Source organism: Misgurnus anguillicaudatus, chromosome 1 (assembly GCF_027580225.2).
Source record: "Misgurnus anguillicaudatus chromosome 1, ASM2758022v2, whole genome shotgun sequence".
In the NCBI taxonomy this organism is placed as follows: Eukaryota; Metazoa; Chordata; class Actinopteri; order Cypriniformes; family Cobitidae; genus Misgurnus; species Misgurnus anguillicaudatus.
Genome location: NC_073337.2, coordinates 18,624,207 through 18,650,904, shown reverse-complemented (window position 1 = coordinate 18,650,904; position 26,698 = coordinate 18,624,207). Strand labels below are relative to the sequence as shown.

Genomic DNA, 26,698 nt, shown 5'->3' with positions numbered 1-26,698 from the left:
GCTATCAGGGACTGAATGCACACTAACAGAGGGCCCCCCACAAAGCTTTGCTTAGGGCCCCCCAGCATCTAGGACCGGCACTGATTTTACTTGTGTTTTACCAGAAACAGAATACATGTTTAGTGTTTAGGAAGATGTACAGTATGTATTTATTATTGATATTTCTTCTTCACTTTCTCTTAGATGCACCCAAAATCTCTTTCTTCAGGTGTAACAGAACTGATTTAACTGTGTGTTTGTGTGAGGCTCATGGGAATCCCTCTCCTAAAGTGAAGTGGTTTCTATCAGGACGTCCTGTCAGTAACACTACAAATACATCTATCAGTGAGGAGCGATTGAGCAGCACAGACTTGAGGAGCTTCATTTCTCTCCATCAGTCACTTACACACACAGACACTCTGCAGTGTGTCACCATCAACACTCACAGCACTGCCAGTCATCAGATTCAACTGCTTTGCAGTCCTCATGAGATAAGTAAGTTCTCTGTTTCAACCTCTAGATAAATTAAACTTCTTTGATTCATTTAAAAATAATTTGTAATGTAGTCTCTTTTTTTTGCTAGAGAGTGAAATATTACGGCACACAAATGTGCTTAAAATACAAACTTTCTCTTTTACACAGATTGTGGAAAAGCATCACTAGCTTTGCTAAATGAAATGCCTTCAGTTAAAAATAACTATTTTTATTTTAGCTGATTTCTTCTCAGGTTTCAATATTTTCTCTGTGCTGATTGGAGCTGCTATTGGAGCTTCAGTAATGATGATCTTGTGTGTCATTCAACATCTCTGTAAACGGTGAGCACATGGCACATGTAAACAAAGAGTTAGTTGTGCTACACAAATTTAACAGATTAAATAAATTATGCACAACTGAATCAATAATTTAAACTATACAGGAAACATTGCATGACAAATAATGAATGAAAAAAATGCCCAAATTAAAAGATTAGCTGTATTTTCGTCACTGCTGTTTTGCATTAGTATGCCCTGCGTCCAGTATCAGACTTTCCTACTATATAGCAGGTGAAAAGCATTAGGCAAGGCGAGTAGTATATTCGAATTCATAGTTTTTAAAAAAACATTTAAATAGCACACACTTTTGTCAAAACAATAGGCAAAAAGTACCCGGATGACCTACTACTTCCCGCAAGATCTTGGAGTTGTTCAGTAACTTTGCTTAACTACTTTTTGTAATGTAACGATTAGAAAGTAGGACAGATATTATCATTTATAAAAGTTATTGTACAATATTCTACTTCATTTTTTTATAATGGGGACATTCAATTTTTTCTAGAAATAAAAACAGCAGATCCTCAAAGACAAGACGAGAAGATACCGCTGGACTTATTCTGACTGACAGGGTGAGTTTACCAAACACTTAATCCATCATTTAATACAGAATAGTGTCCGCCTATATCATTGATTCTGCATTGTTGTTCATCCATTATGTTTCACAGGAGAATGAAGAACCTGTTTATGCCAATAAAGCTGTGTTGTCACCTGCTAAAAATACTTCAATGAATTACCCACAATCCCTTTATTATTCCTCCATTGACTTCACAAACACCCAAATAGAGTCAGAAGAGATCAGGGGCGTCTCCCCACTTACTGCTGTCTATGCTGATGTCCGACATTCAGGACAAGAAGAAGCAAAGGGCTTTGTGGGAAGCGTTGAACCAAACAGCAACATATCAACAGCAGACAGTGAAACAAGAGATCCACAATTTAACATCAGTACAGACACTGAGCAAGATCAGGCAAAGAAAAAAGATTTGCAGTCAGATGACGTTTCTGATGTTTATGCACAAGTAAAACATTGCCATCCAAAGAATAAAAAATAGGTCACTTGGCATTTTATGCCATGAGTCTCCATTTAAAAGATTTTTAAAGATATTTCTACAGAGATTTAAGATTGTTGGATCATAAAAAAGTACATATAAAGTACAGTTTTAATTATAGATTAAAATGAATGCAGAATGATTATGTTTTTGCTTTAAATGCATATTTGTTTGTATAATATTTTTTCTGTATTTTTCATAGTTGAATTTGATTAATTCTACCTTTGAATCTATGATTATTAACATTTGTTAGGGTTAAAAAGTCCCCACATGAATATGCTGATGTGTCTAATTAAAGTGTACATTAATAGATATAAAACACCCTTAGGGAAAATAACAATAGCAAGATTCACGGAAACTGCAATGTTTAATTATTGTTTACCATAACCTCTAACAGCTTGATTGTTTTGATTTACTTCATTGTTTAATTGTTATTTTGTGTGCTCAATGATTGTGTGTGTTCATAATATCAATCTAAAATTAAAGTGAAGTGAAGTTTACCTCCTCATGCTGTACCTTTATTAACTGTACTGTGACTTGATCTTTTGCCCAGTAGAGGGCAGTTTTATGCATTCAGTGACGAGTTTTCATTAACCAGTGATTCTCAAATGTTTTGGTGTGCGGCCCCCTCTTGTGTACAGTCCTCCCCTTGTGCCCTTCATGGCCCCTTCAAAAAAAAAAAAAAAAAAAAATTGTATGACATAAACACTCCAAAACATTAAATTTGATGTAGTATATTATACAATAGTGCTTAGTTAATGGTTAGTAGTCTTATGTTTCTGTGCATAAAATCCCAGAAACATAAGTTTGAGAACCACTGTATAATAAATGTTATCAACCTTCATTATGCATACAACATCTCTTAAAACGAATCAAATTAACTATATTAAAGATGCATTGAGTAACTTCTAGAAGGATCTCTTGACAGAAATATCTATCATAATAACTATTATCAGTGGTGCCTATAGGCCTTACATAATTAACTGTATTGTTTTTTTTTACATTAGAATGAGTCGTTTTTATTTCCATACACCGCAGGTTCCCTAACATTGAAGTCGCCGTCATGTCTCTACAGTAGCCCTAAACGGTCAATCTGTTTTACAGAGCGTTTATCTTCCCTACGTTGTCTCAGATGACAACATGTTTGTCCTGTGGTGGCTACCATGTGCGTTTTGAAAATAAGTGGCTAGCTTTTGGTTTCAATTTCACCACTAGATGCTGCTAAAATGTACACACACCACCTTTAAACCGTATAGTTTAGAATGTGGATAACTCACATGCATGTAATGATAAAGATGACGTAATTTTATTGTGATCTTGACATAAAAACAAAACAAACAAACAAACAAAAAAACAGTAAAAAAAGATGTTTCCACAATTCCCCGCGTGTCTTTTCAAATTTGTTGATAGTTCATTATGTTTCCTCTCAGGCCCGGTACTAGGCTTGCTGGACTGGGGGGGCAGTCAGGAGTTTTGGGTGGGCAGCCATTTCTCGACTAAAATGATTCATACACTAAAATTATGGATGTTTCAATCCAATATTACTTTGCATGTCTTATAATGAAAGGCAATTTATATGTCATTTTACATGTTCAAAATTTAAAAGTAGATGCAATTAGATTAATGATTTATAATGTTATAATGATTACACTAGTTTGACACATTTACCGTAGTCACAGTTAATGAAATCAGGCAAGCAGGTGATATAAATATAAAGCTGTACATATAGCTATATTTTATTAATGTTTAGACTGCATTTAATCTATTATTTCACTTATAGATAAATTAAAGCCATTCTTATACCTACCCTACCCAACATATGCCTTTATTCTAAATAAACACTTGTTAGGAACTTTATTTCCACTTCTCAAACATTTTCTTCATTTAAAATAATGTATTTTCAATGTGATATATGTGATAAGCTGTGTTGTCATTAATTCCTGACCCTATCATACATGCTGCTGCAGCAACCTCAAATATCACAACAAAGCACAATGCTTTAAATAATATATTTTGAAACATCATGTAAGCAATTTGACATGCATGACAAATTTGTCAAAGGTTATCCTGTTTGCCTATAACAGCACCAGACAAAAGCACAAGCCCTAAAATACTGTAAGTGTGATTTGCGACGAGACCAAAGATAAATCACACTGCTTTGTTCACAGACATCCCAAGTCTCCCGGAAGTTCCGGGAGTCTCCCGCATTTTGATAGCGGCTCCCTGATGCCCGCAAATTAGTTAAAATCTCCCGGAATCTAGAGCGAGCAAGAAAGAGTAGCACGCGCACGGCAGAGAGGGAGGGGGAGACATTGCGTGTGTGTGCTAGTGTGCCTCATTACGCATGTAAGATAGAGAGAGCATCCTGATTGGCATGCTCCGGTAAATCAACCAATCAATTGTCAGTGTGGGCGGGCTTTTATCTCTTCTCCCGAACTGACATTGAGGTGAGTTCAACAAGTTTAATATCATGTGCATATTTTTCAGGCTGGCTACTTGTTGCCAAGGCTACATGAAAACAACAAACTCCTTAGACCTGTTTAAAGTTGCAATAGAATATAAATAAAACAGTTTATATAAATATTATAAGCAGCTTATATAAATAGTAAAAGTAATCTACATATTGTAAAATAATTAACAAATAATTGGGTAACACTTTAAAATAAGGTTCATAGCTAACATTAGTTTACTACATTAGTTAACATATAATAATGAACTGCATTTATAAAGCATTTTTTATCTTTGTTAATGTTAATTTTAAACATTTACTAATACATTATTCAAATCTTGTTAACATTAGTTAATGCACTGTGAACTAACACGAACAAACCATGAACAGCTGTATTTTTATTAACTAACGTTAACAAAGATTAGCAACTACAGTAACAAATGTACTGCTCATGGTTAGTTCATGTTAGTTAATACATTAATTAATGTTAACAAATGAGACCTAGTAAAGTGTTACCAATAATTGCATAGGCCTCTAGAAATTAATATTATGCTTTTATATCTTGAAATGTCATATCCTTGTCCTCCTTTATTTTTTTATTTTTTTGAGGGGGGGGGTGTGGGGGGCTTCGGGATACCTCCCTGAAATGACTTTTTGCAGGTTGGGATGTCTGTGTTCATAACACAGCAAATTACATATTATAATACAACACAATATTATAAAATACAACGTTTTACCTTACGATGACCTTGCGGAGTGAAAGCTCCTCCTGAACCTAAAAGTATGTAGATTTTTGCATGTGAAGTATTTCTCAAACGCGAGCTGAATGAGCTGATGAATGACGAAGACAAAACCGCTAAAATTTGATTTTAAAACTGCACGCGATGCTCAGCTGTTACAATACTGTATATTTACTGTATAACCATCTTATATCATTTATATCTACTATATAGTATGCCACAACCTAACTGCATATTCTAATTTTACTAAACAGAACTATGTATAAAACAAACACATTAAATGCTTCTGGAGACTTGCCATTGGCTGTTGTATTTGAATGAATAAATAATGAGGTGAATCTAAGAAAGGATAAGGGGCTATTTTGGGCATGTTTTACTATAAAAAAAAGTTTTAATTTAATATGTGTTGGGTTATTACGTTTATGTAATACTAAATTGCATTGTTTTTGATATATATTTTAAAGATGCGTTTTTTTTAGTTACCATCATAGAGAACAGTAGTACTTTTCCTGTGACTTAAATACTGCTGAAAAGACCCCAAAGCTTGAATAAGTTAATCAGACGATAGTGGGCGGGAGCTCTAAACGCTAGCGCTTACCCAAAGGAGACGTTTTTTGTTTAAAGAGACTCCGTTATTTTAAGGTTGGCTGGACATTTTTGGGGGGGCAGAAGGAAAATCTGGGGGGGCAATGCCCCTCCCAGCCCCCCTGTAGACCCGGCCCTGATTTGACAGTTATGTACATTAGAGTGTTTTGTTACACTTGGTGTTGTTTAATTAATGTTTACAGCATTATTTTCATGTCACAAGATCACTTGTGATAAACTTTTGCCATTTCTGTTATAAGTGTGCGTTGTACTTAATAACATACAGGTGGTATGACAGTTGGTAAAATAACCTGTCATACCACCTGTATGTTATTAAGTACAACGCATATTTATATAACAGAAAATGTTATTAATTACACGGTTAAGAATTGTGAGGCTTCTAAAACATTGTCATGAAAAATACAGTTAACAAATATACAAAACTTTGCTGTAATGATAAAGAAAATAGCACTATATTTTTTTTTAAACTGCAAAGTAAATCCGTTGTTATGAATAAATATATAACAGATATATTAATTAAATATGTCTCATTTCACCCAGACAATCCCACCATACAGCCAGTTTAGCTGAAATCTCGCTGAACCTAGCGAAGATGGAGCTGCTTGTATTTCCAGCACAAACGATACAGTATGTCCAATCCATTCTACTGGGCAACGCACAACTATTACTCCTTCCAAAACTTTTGCAAAGACAGCACGATCATGTTGATTTGGATTATACAATATCAGGAAGATACACCCATTAAAATTAAAAATTTAATTTTAACTGCTTTCGATTTTTATTGTCTATTGAAGAGTTCCTTAATTACACAGTTGGTATCTAGATGGTAATTCTTTCTTATGAGGATGTCTGTAAAAATATATTTGCATGCATCCTCTGTGATAAAACTCATGCGTTTGGATGGAGATAAATTTGCAATGGATATGTACGTTTATAATTCGAAACGCCTGGAAATGCAGTGCTTATGTGGTTAATTACATCATTCACATGACCCAGATACTTGGTTTATAGGTTTATGTTGTATGTATAATTGAATATATTTTAAAATTGTATTTAGCACTTATTGCTGCTTATAGACATTTCAAACATTTTCATGATTTTCTTCTCATTATTTATATCAGCTCCCACTCGCTGTAGTGGAGCTATGATAAAACGTTATTCCCATATTCTGATCATTTCAGCTGAAGGTATCAATGTTTAAACTGCACGCAAAGAAAGCGATTTTCAATGAGGCAGAATGAACGCGAAGTGCGTGACCATACAGTGCTTTTAAGTGGTCTAAAGGGATGTGCAGAATCAGTTTTGCATTGATCTCCTTTTACAAACTCAGCTATGTGGATTCAGACAATTACCAAATGACCTTGGTGTTGGTCAAAAAACTTTTTTATGCGGGTGGTCAGAGAAAAACACTGACATTCTGGATTCGGACAGAAATAAAATTACTCACTACCCCCTGTAAATGATGAAAATACATTACATCCTCACGAGGAACAATTACTGACCGAATATGGCTTAAGGGTGTTTTCACACTTGAGTCCTCTTTAAGGGCGTTTTCACACTGCCAATTTAGTGCAAAACTGAGCAGGTTCGCATAAAAATCTAGTATTGTTAAAGCTGTCATGCAGAGCCGGACGTGCACTGGAGTACCAAACCCAAACTATCTGAAGGAGATGGTCTGAGCACGGTTGCAATGGAACTGTAGTGCAGTACTGCAACGCCTGCAACTGCCATAAACACGTTTGGTGTGATTGGCCAATAAGTGGGCATGTACACCAAGGCGTTTTCCCCTGCGGCTGGATATGTATTCAATTTTTACAATGGAAAAGCTACGATAAAATACCAGCAGCTTGAGGGTTTTGTCTGTACTGAGCACCATCAGTTGTTTAACTTTGTGTGAAATGCTCAGCTCGTCAATATCAGTTTTCACTCAGCTGATCAATCATGGAGGAGGGACAAATATCACAACAAACAACCGACGAATCGTTCAATGACTGATTAACAAACCAGAAGTATCATAGCAACAAAAGCACTAAGCCAAATAGAGTTGTTTTAGTTTAAAAGCTTTGGTGACACACCCCTAACGGTTGCTTATAGTCTGAGCATTACTCTTCCTTTAAACAGAATGTGTGATGATGTTGATACAGGAAGTACTTGAATAGTTCATCTGATATCAGTCAGTATTGTCTTCATACAGCACAGTTTCACTTAAGTCTCAAATCATCAGCAGTTGTTTCAGACATTGTAACAAATCTGCCTTCAGCAAAGATTTTACACTGATTACACCATTATCTAATTTCTGGTAAGATAACCTAAAACTCTTTTATTTCTTATAAGAAGAAAATGTAAAAGTGCTGTTGATCTTTAACATTTTTGATGCTTGCATGATGCTATAATTAAATATTATGTTTGGTCAGTTGTATTATGGGATTTAATATATGATTACATGAGTTCATTTATTGCATATTAACAGGTGTGTGATTCCCCCGAGGACTGATCTTATTTTAATGAAGAGATGAAGATAAAACAACAAATTATTATTTTCATTTATTGTTTACAAGGTTTGTTTTTCTAAAACTTTTCAAATAATGTGTTTGGTTTTACCAACAAAAGTATAAAAGTTTAGTGTGTTGCCAACTGTAAAAACATGCAAGTGACAAGAATGAAAGCGTGAATTCAAGTGCTAAATGGTTAGGTGTTTATTAAAAATTTTACAATAAACAATATTACAACTATATTTATTACAAAAGATCAAATAAAAATGCACTTTGTTATTTTATGTGATGTAGACCTCACTTTTGCTGCTTTGTTTCATCTTTAAAAATGAAATGATCCTGTACTGCAGCTGAATGTTCAGTAAATGTATATATTATATATTTATTGTAAAAATATATTGTGTTGTAATATTGTGTGTGTATAAAGAAATAATAAATGCCTTAAAAAGCTCAAATAATAAAGAATCATCATGTTTGTATTGTAGGTGTTTGGTGTGGAGATTGGAACATCAGGCTGCCAGATAAGATTGAAGCTCTGAGTGGATCCTGTGTGACCATAAACTGCAGATTTGATATTAAAAGTGAATATGACAAATATCTCACTGACAGTGCTGCAGGAGTGTGGAGTAAAGTTGGACATCAAAACAACAACAATATAGTGTTTAACTCCAAATCCAACTCCGATCTACATTTAAAAGGGAACATAACTGGAAAATTAAAAGACAAGGACTGCACTACCATTTTTCATAAAATTACTTCAAATTACAAAGGCACATTTAACTTCAGGATTGAGACTGATGGACTGAAATATACCTTTGGACAAAAATCTGTTTCAATAGATGTGATCGGTGAGTGACATGAATGAAAGTTATTGTTAATTACAAACTGCAAACTGCAAAAACACATACAGTGTAATAAAATCTGTTGTTGCCTGTGAAATAATAAATACAGAATGATTAACTCAAGTATAAATGAAAATATAAGAGAGCAAAAGTTTCTTTGTGATCTTCTGGTGACACTGTAAATATATCTGTGTGCATTTCAGACTCTCCCCCCAAACCCACAGTGCAGATGTTTAAGGATCAGATGGAGGTTGAGGTTCATGAGGAGGTGTTAGAGGGGAGCTCTATGTGTCTGCGCTGCTCTGCTAAGACTCTCTGCTCCTCTTCTCCACCAACTCTCACATGGAGCTCCACTGACAGACTCCACCTCAATGAGAACAGCAGACTACAGCTGGATCAACAGAAACAAACTGAGATCATCTCTGATCTGAACTTCACTGCTACTCACCTTCAACATGGAGTCACTTTCATCTGCACTATAACCTACCAGCTACAGCAGAGAAACACAACAGCACAGAACAACATCACATTACGTGTTCAGTGTAAGAGTAAATCAATTTTATGATATTGACCATATGATTGTAAATTACAGTAGGTTATACATAACGATGCATGAATTTGTTTTCTCTTCAGTATGCTCCTAAAAACACATCAGTGTCTGTGTTTCCATCTAACTCTGTACTGGAGGGCAGTTCAGTGACTTTGATCTGCAGCAGTGATGGAAATCCAGCAGTGTTCAACTACACCTGGTACAGAGAGAATGGAGGACAGCTGGAGGAGCTGCAGACTGGATATAATCTCACCTTCAATGTGACTGATCGTACACACACAGGACGCTACTACTGTCAAACCAAAAACCAACATGGCGCCCATAACACATCAGTGTTGCTGGACATTCAATGTGAGTATCAACTGTATATTTTACTTCTATTTTCCAGCATGAATAAATTATGCAGCTGTGTTGATTTATATTTGGGGAGACTTTGCAAAAGTGAACTGAATCAGTGGCAAATAAAGCCTGACATTGTCATACTCAGAATTCTAGTCAGAATTTGAGTATGATACCACTCCATTGGGCTGTGATTATGGGACGTGTTTCAACCGAACCAGGACAAAAAATGCCTCTGCACTCAATTGTATAAACCTACAACCAATCAGAGCAACCGAGAGTGTGACGTATGTTGAAATGGCATCTGTCCTTTTCCAGCCTGACCTGAACTGCTAGTTATTTCGCTACAATGACACTAACATTATGATTGTACTAAGTCTGAATTAGCAAACGTACTTTGACACCTACTATGTTTACAGCATTTCATTGTTATCACGAGATTGTAAGTTATTTACTAAGTCATATAGTCTGACTCTTGAAACATTTGTACGTAAGATGAACATCATTAAAAGGAGATGGCAACGACCGCTAGTTATACACGTTATCGTGCACGCCGCGTTGCTTCGCCGTGATGCCCATTTTAGTTGCTTCTTTTACTTGGTCCTCCATGGGTGCGATCAAAGGTGAAACAACAATGATCACTGGGTTTTCATTGTGTCACATCTTCTTAGCGACCATCGAAGCCAGCTGATAAATTAAACGTTTGCCGAATCCCGGCAGAAAAAACATCTTTCCGTTCAACAAATTCCTTGATTGTGTTTCCCTGTTCCTCTTTTAAAATCAATGCCCTGTCGATATCTTCTAAAACAGACTCGATGGCAGAATCTTCACATCTCAATTCTCAAGTGGAAGCCGCCTTGGTTGTAAACGGATTCAACAAGCGCTTTTTGGTGACGTGGTTGATTACGTTACTGTTGATCATCTGTCCATCATCGTATAAAGCCCTCCCGGACAATTTGATTGGTTCGACCAGCTTTGGGTCGAGCATAGTTGCGCCATAACGAAGCGTCACCAGACCAAACTTCCCGACCTGAAATGTTGTGAGCGGGGCTAAGTTTGGCTGGCACCCAGGCTATGGGCCATGGCAAATGGTGTGTTAACTTCAACCTCTGTCCCACATGCTTACAGTGAATGCAGTGCATTGAGCCATATTTTATAGCAGAGCCAAACAAAGTTTCTCAAAAAATGTAGGCCTTCTTTTTGGTTGGTGAATCCACATTCACTATATGATCACCATCACCAACTCCAAGAGTCACATTATTTGTAATTTTTCATCTTCTCTCACACAGACTAAATTTTAGGAGCATATGTAACCAAAAGAGCTGCAATTTTGAGCCTTGTGTTTATTTAAATATTTTAGATTCTTTTCGACTCTTTCAGCAAATCCTAAAAAGTCTAGAGGAGACAATATAAGATATTGCAAATCCACACGGATTCCCGGACAGGGTTTAGATTAAGCCAGGACAAGGCTTCGGTTATATTAGGACATATAAATTGCTTTTATTAATAAATTTACAAAAAAATAAAAAATAAAACATCACTGCTGTGCATCTTGTGACAAAAACAGTGGAACTGATATTTTTAAAGATGTCAGTGCAAACTGTTTTCAGTTCAGACAATTCAAGCATGCATTTTAGTCTGGGACTAGCCTTAAGACCTGTCCGGGAAACAGCCCCTGACGTTTTGCTATGTCTTTTACATTATAGTTTGGTTAGACATTATTCACACATCAATATCATCATCATCAATAATGTAAGGAATAATTGACAAGGGGCTTTTGAATTATTCGGAAATAATGCACACCCAAGGTGGTAATGCGGCAGGAGTTTATCAGCATTATTTTCAAATAATTCAAAGGACCACAGTCAGTTATTCTGCTTATACCATGGGCACCACAAACAGGTGTACATTTTACTGAAAAATAATCAACACCTGTTTCAACATCAATCAACATTTCTCAACCAATCAGAATAAAGCATTCAGCATCCCAGTGGTATAAAACATAATATCATATTTATAATATCAATAATGATCTAGCTGTGCAGTGTATAACAAGTGTTGACTATGATGTTATTTACTCTGTGAAAAACAAAACGTAGAAATTGAAAATATAAGTGAGAATTGTAACCTAGCTTCTGTCATTCTTACATAAAGTTTTAAAATTGTGAACATGGCCATGAAATCTTAATTCCAGCTATATGAAAAAATATAAATTCTGTGCCAAGACAGCAGTTCTATGAAATCAAACATTTCATTCAATTTGTTTACTTGTTACAGTAGTTACATTAAACAGATTTTGAACAACAAACGAGTGAGTAAATATCTGAATTTTAATTTGTGGATGAACTGATCCTTTAAATAGGACTGCTTTCTTAAGTCTGTAGTATTTCATATCTCTACAAATCACTTTGAACGTGCAGCTGACCATAAAATACTGTACATAGTGATGCACTAAATTTGAGAGAATGAATCAGAGAGAATGGAGGACAGCTGGAGCACAAGACTCAGTTACTGTCAAGACAGCGATTAAGACAAGGCAAGGCAAGTTTATTTGTATAGCACATTTATTTTTACATATTTTCTCTCATATATCGTTTTCTCATTTCTATGTACAGTAAAGCACTTTGAATGACCTCTGTGTAAGAAGAGACACACAATAAAATCACAATAAAACAAATTTATTTAAATTTTAAATTTAGAATTTAAAATAGCAATTAAAAGAAAATAAATGTGATTTAATAAAAAAAGTTAAATATGTAAAAAAAAAGAATAAAACAGGAATTAAAATCACTGTAGTTACATTTTTTTTCGATTGCTAAACGACAGTGATCACAACTGGAGCTACATGTCCAAAACTCTAACTACAGTCTGCAATACCAACAGTCACGTGAGCTAAACAGTTCACATCAAAACTCACTCCAAGCAACACAACTCTTAACACGTTGTTCAAAACAGCTCAGTGCAGCCAAACACTAAACACAACCCTCACTGAGATAACACACACTGTCACTCACAACACATGAGAGGAAAAACACTAGCATCAAACACCAATACACAAAATACAAAATTTTCATCTTTACAGTTTGAACAATTTCAGTGACTTCATACAAAGTTATATTTTCTTCACAGAATTATTTATTTATTGATTGATTGATTTATTTACATTTTTAGAACATAACAAATCTTTAAGGTAAATGAAAATTAGCAGTTTGCTTCAATAGTCTGTAGTAATTTATGCATTTATAGTAATGAGAAAAAAAGGTAGAAACTAAAAGTACATACTGTAATTCAAACAAATACAGTTTTTCTCAATTGCTAAAACACTAAACCCTATTGTCTGAACCAAATGCTCAGTTGCCTGAAACCATAACTCTTTTGGCAAAACCATAAGCACTTTTCACCTGTTTAGACACAACTTGCCAACACATTTTCATTGTGATGCACCCGTGCTGCAAAATGGTGAGCACAAGTGACAAAAGTCAAACACAATGAAAGCACAAGTGTCACCACTTGAACACCAAAACTCAAAATTTATCACACTTGTGTCTAATAATATGAGGGAACATATACAGTAAGCCAGTTTAGAGAGCACTGGTTTGTAAGGCCCTACAATGGATAGAAATCTGTGTGTGAGAGCTGTTTAGAGAAAAGGAGAGCAGCATTCAAGAAATGTGTCTTCGCAATCGAGGAAAACCTGTAATTGAGGGGCTAATCCTGCCTCTATCTAGCATCAGGCCACTCCCTGCCACACTTCTTCCTCCACGAACCCGTCTTCCTTGTTCCATTTCCAAAATTATTCTTTCTGAGCTCTACCTATCATGTTTATATAAAAAGTAATATTATATATAAAGGAAATATATATATGAAATTGGAATTTATATTTATATGAAATTGCAATCAGCAGTGTTTGAAAGGCACAAGGCTGAAATCAATTCTGTTTTGAACGTGTGGTTCACAGTTTTGACAGCAGTGTCTTAGCATATGAACAAAGTGCTGTAAATCCACAGTGTTGTGCAGGTTGTGGTTAAAGTCATGGGTTAAGTGTGTAGAGTTTTGAAAACTGTGTTTAACCAATGAATAAAGAACTAGAGTTTGGTCCACATGAACTGCTGCTGTGCAGACTGTAGTTAGAGTTTTGCACATGTGACTCCAGTTGTGCCCACTGGCGTTTAGCAATCGAAAAAAACTGTAAAAGTGCAGCAAATGTGAAGCAGAACAGTGCTCATTCAGTAAATGCAGAGTTAAACAGATGTGTTTTAATCTAGATTTAAAAGTGTCTACTGCACATCTGATCTCTTCTGGAAGCTGATTCAGGTGGCATATTAGATAAATGCTGACACACCTTGTTTTGAATGAACCCTTGGTATTTCTAACTGACCTGATCTTAATGATCGAAGTAATCTGTTAGGTTTATATTCAATTAGCATATCTGTCATGTAGTTGGGTCCTAAGCCATACATCTATTCTAAATGTAACAAGAAGGCAGTGAAAGGACCTGAAGAGTGAAGTGATTTGCTCAGATTTTTTGGTTCTGGTCAGAATTTTAGTTAATCTCATTTAGTTATTATTTGCATAATTTGATGAAGTTTTGATGCATCCAACTGTTAATTTCATCAATGCATTTACATAAAAAAGTCAATGGGGCTGTCATTGAGTGACAGTGCTAAGTATATTTGGGTTTCATATCCGCATAGCTGATGCATAGCTGCTCAGCAAATAGTACATTCTGACTGCAGAAATGGATGATCTGAAAACATTAGCATAGCTTTTCTACTTTTACCAACCGTTTGGTTAAGCACGTTTTTGAAAAATTATTTAAAGTGCCCTTCCACACAAAAACGTTTTTTACTTGTATTTTTTTTTATATGTGTTAGGTCCATGTGTGTTTGTGTTGTGTCGTGAATGTAAAAAGGAACTTCTAAATCCTCTGTCAGCTTTAGCCACTGAAAAGAAATAAGCAGAGAATCATGTCAATTAGAAAAGCTGCTCAGTGTGACGTGAAATTGATCGAGCTCATTACTAGTCATGAGCTCTCCAAATTGAGACTGCGCCCACAGAATACGTGTAGCTCAGTGAGTTTTCCTATAACAAGTTAGAGCAAAGATGGCTGAACGTCAACCGTACCGTACTCATGCCATTGTTTTTCGTCGAGAGACATCATTCCTATCAAACAAGGGAAGCATAACATTTGCCGTTGAATCTCTTGCAAACGCGTCAAAACAGTTTATGATAAAAGACACACTCTTGTGTGTGTGTGTGTGTGTGTGCCTCCTGCACTGCACCTCCTACAGCAATGAGTATTGTTCCTTGCCATGAGTATCTGCCTAGAGATGTGATAAGCTATGATAAATGTGATGGCACCAAACCTGGAGATCAGTTGAATGGATTCAAAACGTTATACTACGCATAGTTAACGACCTTCTTCTGTCTGTGGACTCTGGCTCACTTTACATTCTCATCCTTCTTGATCTTAGTTCTGCTTTTGATACAATAAATCACAATGTCTTAATCTCCCGTTTGTCTGCTATTGGTGTTTCTGGCACACCCCGGTTGTCAAAAACCTTGGCATTATATTTGACTCCACTCTTAGTTTTGATCATCATATCAAATCACTTACTAAAACTGCCTTCTCTCACCTCCGTAACACTGCCCGCCTTCGACCCTTCCTTTCTATTACTGATGCACAGACTTTGTATTCACTTATAAATGTATTGGGAATTGTCTTAATCAACTATTTCTAGTCTCATCATGGATTATGTTCTTGGTGTTTATGTTATATCAGTATATTAACCCAAACTAGTTTAAATGAATGTTTAGTATTACTTACTTAATCCAAATCATATCTAGACCTTGTTTGGTATCTATGTAATCCATTTTTGATTTCCTGAATGATAATGTCACCGGGTGACTATGATGGGGCGGAACCAAAAGTGGCGGAGAAAGGTTCCACCTGAAGATGGTTTCCGCCCGGGCCCGATTTTTAACTACACTATTTTACTTCCTGGTCTCCCTGACAACACAGATTACGAGGGAATGAGCAACAGGTGTGGGGCATCAACGTGACGACCCGTGATTGGAGGAGGAGGAGAGACAAGACACATTAAATAGGTCCAAAGAAGCACAGAGGGGGAGAGTTGTTTTCGGGCACGAGCTCCTTTCATTGCCTAGGGCAGACCTGTTCACACGCTCCGTCCTTAGAGAAGCCGGAGGGCGCCGTTGATCCACGGAAGCGCTTATAGCGCGAGGAAAGAGTGCGGCAGCCCAGAAAAGCGAGAAGGACGGAGCGGCGGAAAACGAAGGAGCACTACACCGGAGCGTGTTGTTGATGGCACTTTGTGCATACGTTGCTTGTGCTCGTTGCTACGGTGGAGATCGGCTGGATTGACCCACACTTATCCCTCAGGGAAGACGAGAGGTTGGAGACGTTGGAGTACGGAAGTTACCGAGTGATTTGGATGTGGAGAAGCAAACACGACGCTGTTGGATGTATATTGGGAAAGCGGTTGGACAACCAAGCGTGAGTAAACAATCACAACGAAACGCTCTGTGTTATCCAGAAGAGGAGTTACTATTGTCGTTTTGGGGGTGTTGAAGGTTACCGGCCCTGCGGAGGTTGAATGCGTAGGCGAGCCGAAGAAGTAACCGGAAGACATAGAGGGGCGTTGTGAATATATTTACCTGTGAAATCTTTTCTCTTTCTCTGGCGTGTACAACGCCCAACCCGCCTCTCGAGCAGCCAAGACCTAGGCGGCCAAGCCTTAAACTTCACGTGGAGTGCGTGTGCAGAGTGCTGTGGTGAGTGTGACTTTTACCGTGTGTTTCACTAAGCTTGCTGTGTGTGTGCTGTATTGACAGTAACTGAAGCCGCCCGGGCCCCGTGCAGATTGTGCGAAGAAATAGCACGTTGAGGCCCGAGCCAGAGGAGAGAAACTAACCATTACCTGTGTTTGCAGTAACGCCTCGAAGAGGATTAAACAGTGTCAGTATAATGCCTCGAAGAGGATTAAACAGTGTCAGTATAACGCCTCGAAGAGGATTAAACAGTGTCAGTAGTGAGAATCCATTACCTCTGTCTCCACGAATGCTTGGAAGGAACCAAAGGCCCCAGTGTTGTGAGTAACATTACCTGAGCAGTGTATCACTTACCTGTGTTTGCAGCAACGCCTCGAAGAGGATCAAACAGTGTCAGTAGTGAGAACCCATTACCTCTGTCTCCACGAATGCTTGGAAGGAACCAAAGGCCCCAGTGTTGTGAGTAACATTACCTGTGCAGTGTATCACTTACCTGTGTTTGCAGCAATGCCTCGAAGAGGACCGAACAGTGTCAGTAGTAAGAACCTCCTACCCCTGCCCCAACGTATGCCCTGGAGGCGAGAAGAGGAAGATTGTTTTAAACTGCCCTTCCCCTTTCCCCTTATGTTTTAATTATTTAATAAAAACTCAGTTTTGTGGTAATTCACGTGTCTGTCTGGTCATTGGGGTGGTCTTGGGAACCTCCTCGAGGTGGGAACTAGAGAGGGGCGTGACCCTTTAGTCATCTTGGGTCCGCCCCGGCCGTGACAATAATATTCTTTATGTTTAAGAAACTCTTCTTCATAATAATATTATGAAACTCTTTAACATTTCCACCTTAACATCGAATCCAATTCCATATGCAAAACAGCATGTTGGAAGACAAAGTTAACTTTCCCTCTAAAAGGATGACCTCTGAGTGGGTCAGACACATCTTAAAGGTGTGACCTCTTCACAGCTTAAAAACCCCTGCCTAAGAACACGTCCAGAGTTTTGAGTTCTGAGTTCATTTGAGTTCTGCCGAGTTCTGAGTCTTGGGTTGAGTTGCGAGATGGAGTTCTGAAGTGGGAGTTGTTATCTGAGTTCTTATCTGAGTTGCGTGTGTGGAGCACATCTCTTTCTGGATACATTTGAGTCCTTTCAGGACTCTCATCAGGATTAGGATGCGAATCTAGACGTTTCCAGCGTACCTCTAAGTTTGTGCCAGGCCTAAGGCCTTGTCTTTTTCATTTACCAAGGATCACCTGCATCAAGCTGGTTTTTCTATCATCAATCCTTTCAGCCAAGATCAACTGAAGCCTCACCAAACTACATCAGGACACTTTCTTTTAATGGGCAAGACATGCAAGTATCATACTTAGTCTTATTCACTGATGCATCACGCATCATTATCCCCTTTTAACTAAGGTGCATTCGCATTAAGTAACTGATGGTTCGTTTTAGGCTTTGATCTGCTGAATTACACATACTACCATAACTTCATGCTTTACTCTCTTCTCTACTTAAACCTTTACTTTCTTCCAATGCTGAACTGTATGTATGTGTGTGTGTTTGTATGTTTAGATTAGTATGTGTTTAGTTAGTCAATAAAATCTGATTTTGTATCACACATGATGTTGTTTGTAGTTCATGCTCATAATCTGGAGTCACTAATCATTAAAGGTATCGCTACCTGCTCTTAAAGCTGTTGGATCAATTTTAGGATATTCATCTCCTTAGCCAAGAGAGCTATATCCTAATTTAGTCTTTAGTGTCTTACTAAACATTCGCTGGACGAGTGTTGGCCAGACACCCAAGACCTTTATTTGATCCACATACTTATAATAGATTACAACCCATTTTAAATACTTTACATTTGAGCTTATGTTTGTTTCCCTTAATTGGGATGGTGGAGAATGTTTTTAAAATATTAATAATTAATATTATTAATTATTATTTATCATTAAGCCCCTCCTTTAAAATCGCTACAAAGCTGTTCACTACACAGATGCTAACCTCATTTATAATTAAGCATCATACCCATGAAAAAAAAAATCTATAGTATAAAAAATCTATTGTGCTTGAGTTCATGTAAACCGAATGTAAACAGATTTGGTCCACAAGGGTTGGGAAGACATGGCACGAAAATAAGTGAACTGTTTTAGCCGAGGAAATAAAAAAAGTCCTAGGAGGGAAAAAATATATATATACACACTTATAAACGGATAAGGAGATTAAGCGGAGATTAAGCGGAGATTAAGGGGGATCTGCCAGTGATCGTTGGTCAGGCATCAGCTGGGCATCACGTTGAAGGACGGCCAGTAGATCAGAGGTGTGCCGACTTTCACATTTACCGGAACTGGGTCTGTTTGTCTCATTGTCCTGGGGGTCGAGGTCGAGACAGGGAGAGAAAAACAAAATCATATTAGCATAGGGGCCTTTCAGATGTAATGCAAGTGTCACACAGTGATGTGGTTTAAATCAGCTTAGTTCCAGACAGACTAACTGTTGCGGCATAATTATGTTATCCACAGTTGAGGATTTTGCAAATTGGGTGCCCAATGCGAAGGTATATATGGTAACTATTATATATGTATAGGTATATATGGTACTATTTACAAGACCACGAGAAAACGCCAACATCGCTACCTGACCATACGTGTCAACCCGTTTGACTAAGGCCTGAAGCCCCACTGTCGTCATTAATGCAGGTTCAGTGGCAAACGGGTCTGTATGGCATACTATTCACAAGACACACGAAAGCGCCAAAATCCCAACCCAACCATACGTGCCAACCCGTTTGACTAAGGCCAGAAGCCCCACTGTCGTCGTTAATGCAGGTTCAGTGGCAAACGGGTCTGTAAGGCATCCTATTCACAAGACACATGAAAGTGCCAAAATCGCAACCCGACCATACGTGCCAACCCATTTGACTAAGGCCAGAGGCCCCACTGTCGTCGTTAATGCAGGTTCAGTGGCAAATGGTGGCAAACTATTTAATGCAATTCATTTTGAAGTGTTCATGCAGATAAGGTTTTTATTTATTTATTTGGTTGGTCTGTGTTATGACCGTGAGTGCTTTGTTCCGTAAAAATAACTATTGCGAGTTAAGTACCTTTACTAGACAAAGTTTGCGAATGCTTTGTTGAAGAGAAAAGTTTTAAGTCTAGATTTAAAATTATTGACTGTGTCTGATTCTCGGACATCTGTTGGTAAATCATTCCAGAGCTTAGGGGCTAAGTAGGAAAAGGATCTTCCACTTTTAGACACTTTTGATATTCTAGGGATAATCAAGAGACCAGAATTTTGTGACCGTAGTGTGCGTGATGGATTGTATTCTGATAGTAATTCTCTAAGATATGAGGGTGCTAGGCCATTTAAAGCTTTGTAGGTGATTAGTGATATTTTAAATTGTATGCGATATTTAACTGGTAGCCGGTGTAAAGATGCCAGAATTGGGCTTATGTGGTCATACTTCTTAGAACGAGTAAGTACCCTTGCAGAAGCGTTTTGAACTAGCTGAAGCTTGTTTACCTGATTTGCATGGCATCCCCCGAGTAGCGAGTTACAATAGTCTATTCTGGAGGTCATAAAAGCATGGATAAGCATCTCTGTGTCAGATGTAGACAGTATATGGCGTATTTTTTAGATATTTCTAAGACGGAAGAATGCTGTGCGGCAGACGTTGGCGATATGACTATCGAAGGATAAGTTGCTGTCGAGCATCACACCTAAGTTCCTAACCGTGGAAGATGGCACCACAGTGCAGCCATCTATGTGCAACTTGTAATAAGACATATTATGTTTGTAGCGATTCGGTTCAATAATAAGTATCTCTGTCTTATTGGAGTTGAGCTTAAGAAAGTTATTTGCCATCCAGTGCAATCCACTAACATCGCTAATGCAGTCTGTTACCTTAGAAAACATGTGTGTTTCGCTGGGATGTGAGGAGATGTAAAGCTGGGTATCATCCGCATAGCAGTGAAAACTTATGTTATGTTTCCTGATAATGTCTCCTAGGGGTAACATATATAACAAGAACAGGATAGGACCTAAAACTGATCCATGCGGTACACCGTATTTAACCAGGGAGTGATATGACTCTTCTTCATTTACATAAACAAAGTGATAGCGATTGGTTAGATATGACCTAAACCAGACTAGCGCCTGACCACTGATACCAACATAGTTTTCTAGCCTATTGAGTAAGATTGTGTGATCTATTGTGTCAAAGGCTGCACTAAGGTCTAATAATGTAAGGAGTGAGATTTCACCACGATCGGATGTTAATAGGAGGTCATTTGTAACTCTAAGCAGCGCTGTCTCTGTGCTATGGTGGGGCCTGAATCCTGATTGGAACTTTTCATATGTACTATTAGTTGTCAAGAATGTGCGTAACTGGCTTGCCACTGCCTTTTCTAATATTTTCTTCTTTGCTTCTATGATTTTTTTCAATTTTTCTGGCTGCCTTTTTAAGGGCTGCGGTGTGATGGTCATACCATGGAGCTGGCGTTTTTTCTTTGATTCTCTTTTTTCGAATGGGAGCAATCCAATGTGTTAGAACAGACATTGTTCAGGTTTTCTATTACAATATCTAGATCGTCACAGTTATCTGCTACATGTTTTATTTGGGACAGGTCTGGAAGAGTGCTAATAAAGCTATCTTTAGTGGTGGAAATTATTGTTCTGGCTAGTCGGTAGCATGTTGTGGATTGAGTGATCCTATCTAGGAGTACAGTGTATGACACAAGGTAATGGTCAGAAACTGCATCACTCTGAGGTGATATTTCGATGTCATTAATATTGAGTCCGAGTGACAGAATTAAGTCTAATGTGTGCTTACGAGTATGCGTGGGCCCTGAAACGTTTTGTTTAATACCGAGAGAATTTAGAACATTCATAAACGCACGTCCTAATGCATATCCACATGGATATTAAAATCACCAACGATAAGAGCTTTATCTACAGTGACTACAAGCTCAAACAAGAAATCTGCAATTTTTTAAGGAAATCTGCATGGTGGCCCAGAGGTCTATAGATTGTAGCTAAGGCAAAAAAAGCTGTTTGTTGTTACGATCAGTTATTTCCATATTTAACAACATTAGTTCAAATTATTTAAATTTTAGTTCAGATTTTTGGTTTACTTTAAAAGTTTTGTTGTATATTGTAGCTACACCACCCCCTCTCCCCTTTAATCGAGGTTCGTGTTTATAATAATAGTCTTGTGGGGTGGATTCATTTAAACTAATGTAGTCGTCTGCTTTAAGCCAGGTTTCTGTTAAACAGAGTGCATCTAAATTCTGGTCATTAATTATTTCATTAACAATAGGTTCTTTATTGGTGAGCGATCTAATGTTAAGAAGACCGAATTTTAACATTCGAGGTTCATCTGTTAATGTATTGTTTTCTAATTTTATATTAATCAGATTTGTACCAGATGTGGCAAGCGGTGCTCTGGTGGGGAAGGGACCAGAGCATATTACATTGTCTGACATTGTTTTTGCAATTTCACACATCTCCTTAATAGTATCTTTGGTGATTTCCGACTGGCGGAGCCTGGTGTCATTCGTGCCAGCGTGTCATTCGTAGCCAGCACTTTAAGTTTGGATCTAATGTCAGACGTTCTGGCTCCCGGTATACAGTCGACTATGGTGTTTGGTGCCTCAATGTTAGTGTTCTTGAGTATAGAATCTCCAATGACCAGGGCACTTTTAACAGGCGTTTCAGCTGGTGTACTGCTTAGGGGATCGAATCTGTTAGAAATTACTGTAAGGGTCTTAGAAGGACGCCGTATATGACTATGCCGCCTGACAGTCACCCAGTTAGTCTGCCGACTTGACTCTGATGTCGGAACCGAGCCATGTGTATATTTTGATAAACACTATGCGTGCTCGATGCAGTATTTGTAATATTTACATGAGCATCTGATGTCGGAACCGAGCCATTAGTCTTTTCGCTCGATACAGTATTTGCAACAATAATATTAGCGTTTTTGCTATCCTCAACTAGTGTTCGGATGCGTGATTCTAGTTCAGCAACTTTCTCAGTCAACCTTACTACTTCAATACACTTAGTGCATGTAAACCCATCTATGCTAACGGCAGAAGCTAAACTATACATGTGGCAAGTAGTACATGTTACAATAACAAGCGGAGTCTTAACGCTTTCATGTTGGGCGATGGTGTCTTCGTTTACCCGAACGCGGTCCGCGGAGCTGCATCACGTGGGGTGTACGCTTGTTGCACGCCTCGGTCGCCTGCGAACGTCTGGGGCCAGGGTGATGTGGGGCAAGCTGAATCTGCGATGGCTGGGCAGCGGCTCCTCCACATCTTCCCGATCGCTTTCATGCTGGGCGATGGCGTCTCTGTTCACCGGTTCACGGTCCGTGAAGCTGCATCGCGTGGGGTGCTCGCTTTTTGCACACCTCGGTCGCTGGTGGGCGTCCGGAGTCAGGGTGAAGTGGGCGCTGTACCTCGCGTTGGATCTGCTAAAATCGGGTATCAACTCCTCCACAGCTTCCCGCTCAGGTGAGGACAGGTCAGAAAAGCATATATCAGATGAATCCGCCATTAGATCGGAAAATGCTAGCTTCAGCCGTCACCATTTGTTGATGCTAGCGGGCTATATGCTAACACTGGGTGTTTATTAATAATAATAATAATATAATAATGCATTTTATTTGAGGCGCCTTTCAAACCACTCAAGGTCACCGTACAACAAGAAGCAACAGTAACAATAATATCAAAAGTAACAACAAACAAAAGTATCAATAAAAAACAAAATAAAAACTACTAAACTTGAGTGTACAAAGTAATCAAGAAAGATAAGCAATTCTAAATAAATGAGTTTTAAGTTTGACTTTGAATTGGTCTAATGAATCTGATATACAGATGCTAGCTGGGAGAGAATTCCAAAGACGAGGAGAAACACGGCTAAAGGCCCTATGGCCCATGGTGGTTAGGCGAGCAGAAGGAGTATGAAGGAGACCCAATGAAGAGGAGCGAAGAGTTCGGGAGGGGGTGTGGGGCTGTAAAAGGTCAGAAAGGTAAGGTGGAGCGAGGCTATGAAGAGATTTGTATGTGATGAGGAGAATTTTAAATTCAATTCAGGATTTGATTGGAAGCCAGTGCATAAATATTTGATTGGAAGCCAGTGCATAAATAAATTAGTGATAAATAGTTTCACGTGGTAGTACTGCTCAATAAATGTCACGGTAAAGTATTCCTAGGATAAACTAATACGTTATATTATATAAATAGGAATAAGTTAGTAAGAAAAAAGGATTTAGGCGATGAACTCGACGGAGCTCCGATGCACGATCTGTTCAGCACCCTCATAAAAGATTTAATAAAAGATTAAGCCAGTTAAATCATTATAATGTCTCAGGTTTGTTACAATTTCAACTATTTTAGGATCAAATGGATTTAAAATACATTTTCTCTATTTGTTATCTAATTAGATGCTCCTGAAAACACATCAGTGTCTGTGTTTCCATCTAACTCTGTACTGGAGGGCAGTTCAGTGACTTTGATCTGCAGCAGTGATGGAAATCCAGCAGTGTTCAACTACACCTGGTACAGAGAGAATGGAGGACAGCTGAAGGAGCTGCAGACTGGATATAATCTCACCTTCAATGTGACTGATCGTACACACACAGGACGCTACTACTGTCAAGCCAAAAACAAACATGGTACCCAAAACACATCAGTGTTGCTGGACATTCACTGTAAGTATTAACTGTCTATTTTACTTCTATTTTACCAGCTAGAGCACAAGAACACAACACCACAAAACAACATAAATGATATTAGGATAATAGTAACATAAACTGTATGTATTTATTATTGATATTTCTTTTTCACTTTCAGATGCAACAAGAATCTCCCTCAGCTGTAACATAACTGATGTAACTGTGTGTTTGTGTGAGGCTCATGGGAATCCCTCTCCTAAAGTGAAGTGGTTTCTATCTGGACGTCCTGTCAGTAACTCTACAAACACATTCATCAGTGAGGAGCGATTGAACAGCACAGACTTGAGGAGCTTCATTTCTCTCCATCAGTCACTTACACACACAGACACTCTGCAGTGTGTCACCATCAACACTCACAGCACTGCCAGTCATCAGATTCAACTGCTTCACTGTTCTCATGAGACAAGTAAGTTTTCTGTTTCAATCCCTAGATAAATAAATATGTTTAATATATTTCTCATCAGGTTTCAGTCTTTTCTCTGTGCTGATTGGAGCTTCAGTAATGATGATCTTGTGTGTTTATAAAACTTTATTTTATTACGTTATCCATGATTTCTGAGACCCCTTAGATCGATTCCTATCGACAGTAAAGGTGAAGACTACAACTCCTGACTCTTTAAAGTCCCTGTTAAGCCAATCTTGAAGAATGTTTCTAAGCACATTAAATGATAGTAATGTATTGCTGAAACACACCACAAAGACTGTAAACTATGTAGTAGTTAGATCGTAAGACAGTATTTTACTGTTTCTAAACAGTGGTTCAATGACACACTTGAGCCACAGCACATGACTCGTTCCCCTAAACAATTGCAAACATCCATTAATGTTTAAGCAGTATTTAAAAGTTGAGAGAGATGGCAAGCTTGCATGTGTGTGGGCTTGTGTGTGGCAGCTGTTGTTGTTGTTGTTTAGTGGCCTCTATTGGCGAAAATGTCATTGTGCTTTTAAATCGTGTAAGTACTTTGATACTGTTGTAAAAGTTGTTAAGTAAATAGTGTCAAGCTTTAATTTTACTAACATTTACAATTTTGCATTTGGCAGGTATTTTTACTACTGACTACTGACATTCATGAGAACTGAACCAATGCCCTTTACAAGCATTACCATTAACAGCACCACTATACAATAAAAACAATGTCATATAGTACTTTGGCACTGCAGTGTAGTGATTTATTTTTCTCTCGTATTACTTTGACGTTTATTTATGCTTCTCTTACATGTGCATGTTGTGTGATTTTAGGTATTTACATAATTATTTTCCTGATCATCTTAACACTGATTCTTATCCTGTATGCTCTGACTGTTGGATTTGGACTTTACAAAATTAGACGGTAAGTTATTGACTTATCAATACATTTATATAGATAAAGATTTACAGTAGTTAGTGATGCTGTATTCTGCTGGGTTTTAATAACTTCATTTACTTTCTTCCAGATTGAGCAGAATGCTGAAGGTGAGTTTGTGATGTTTTACTATAGTAGATGATAATGAAAGTGATGATGATGTTTGAGATTGTTTTTGTTTTCAGGTTCACAATGATGCAGGCACATATGCTTCTCTTCAGCTCTCTGATCCAGTGTCTGAATATGAGACTTTAAATATTAAGAAAGATAACACACAGTAAACAACATATAAACATTTGGTAATTTCATCAGATTTGTCCCTCTGTATATTAAAAGGAATTTTAATTTTAACTAATAATAAATAAATCCTACTATTTACTCAACTTTAATGCAAGTGCTGCTTTGATGTTAGTATTTTTTACATTTATTGCAGAAGTGATTAATTTGTGACGTTCACATCTTTGGCAAAAGACAAAAATACCAGCACTCTTAACATGCTTAAAAGGACCACACCTAAAAAATAACTATACCCTTCATCTGTTATCACACTGGGATCTTGCAGCAACAAATAGATGTTAATGAACTGTAAATGTCAGTGGCCATGAATTTATGCACACAATTTTAGTATTTGTGATACAGTTTCTTTAAATGTAGAACATCATGTTTGTTTAAATGCTTTCTGATTTTGAATGCTGTACTAATTAGTAGCAATAAAAACATTTTAATTTGATATTCTGTACATTTATTCTGTAATTATTCTGTACAGAATATGTATTTGGTTGATTTTTTTTACAATGTTGTATATAATGCAACATTATATACTGTTGTACAAATTCCACTTTCTTTGTCAAAATAACAATAAAAACACCTTAAAAAGGTGCTACCTTTCTTTTCTGTTTTTTTCTTACTTTTTAATCTCCTTATAGGTGTCAAAATCACTGTTTGCTCCTTGTCGCACACCCAGACTTTTACATTTCAA

The 26,698-nt window shown here is 37.5% G+C and overlaps 2 protein-coding genes across 2 annotated transcripts in view; both read left to right on the top strand.

The window, feature by feature from the left end:
* Positions 1–2,502, top strand: part of LOC129432400 (myelin-associated glycoprotein-like) — a 29,679-nt gene extending 27,177 nt beyond the window's left edge. Inside the window, exons 5-8 of the mRNA XM_073874089.1 lie at positions 184–474; positions 692–794; positions 1,294–1,360; positions 1,457–2,502. Of these exons, the coding sequence (XP_073730190.1) occupies positions 184–474; positions 692–794; positions 1,294–1,360; positions 1,457–1,840 (845 nt within the window). The 3' untranslated portion in view covers positions 1,841–2,502. The remainder of the gene's footprint in view (positions 1–183; positions 475–691; positions 795–1,293; positions 1,361–1,456) is intronic.
* Positions 2,503–8,478: 5,976 nt separating this feature from the next.
* Positions 8,479–26,698, top strand: part of LOC129432401 (sialic acid-binding Ig-like lectin 14) — a 92,374-nt gene continuing 74,154 nt past the window's right edge. The window contains exons 1-5 of the mRNA XM_073873606.1: positions 8,479–8,485; positions 8,610–8,972; positions 9,170–9,508; positions 24,086–24,352; positions 24,495–24,782. Coding sequence (XP_073729707.1) covers positions 8,479–8,485; positions 8,610–8,972; positions 9,170–9,508; positions 24,086–24,352; positions 24,495–24,782 — 1,264 coding nt within the window. The remainder of the gene's footprint in view (positions 8,486–8,609; positions 8,973–9,169; positions 9,509–24,085; positions 24,353–24,494; positions 24,783–26,698) is intronic.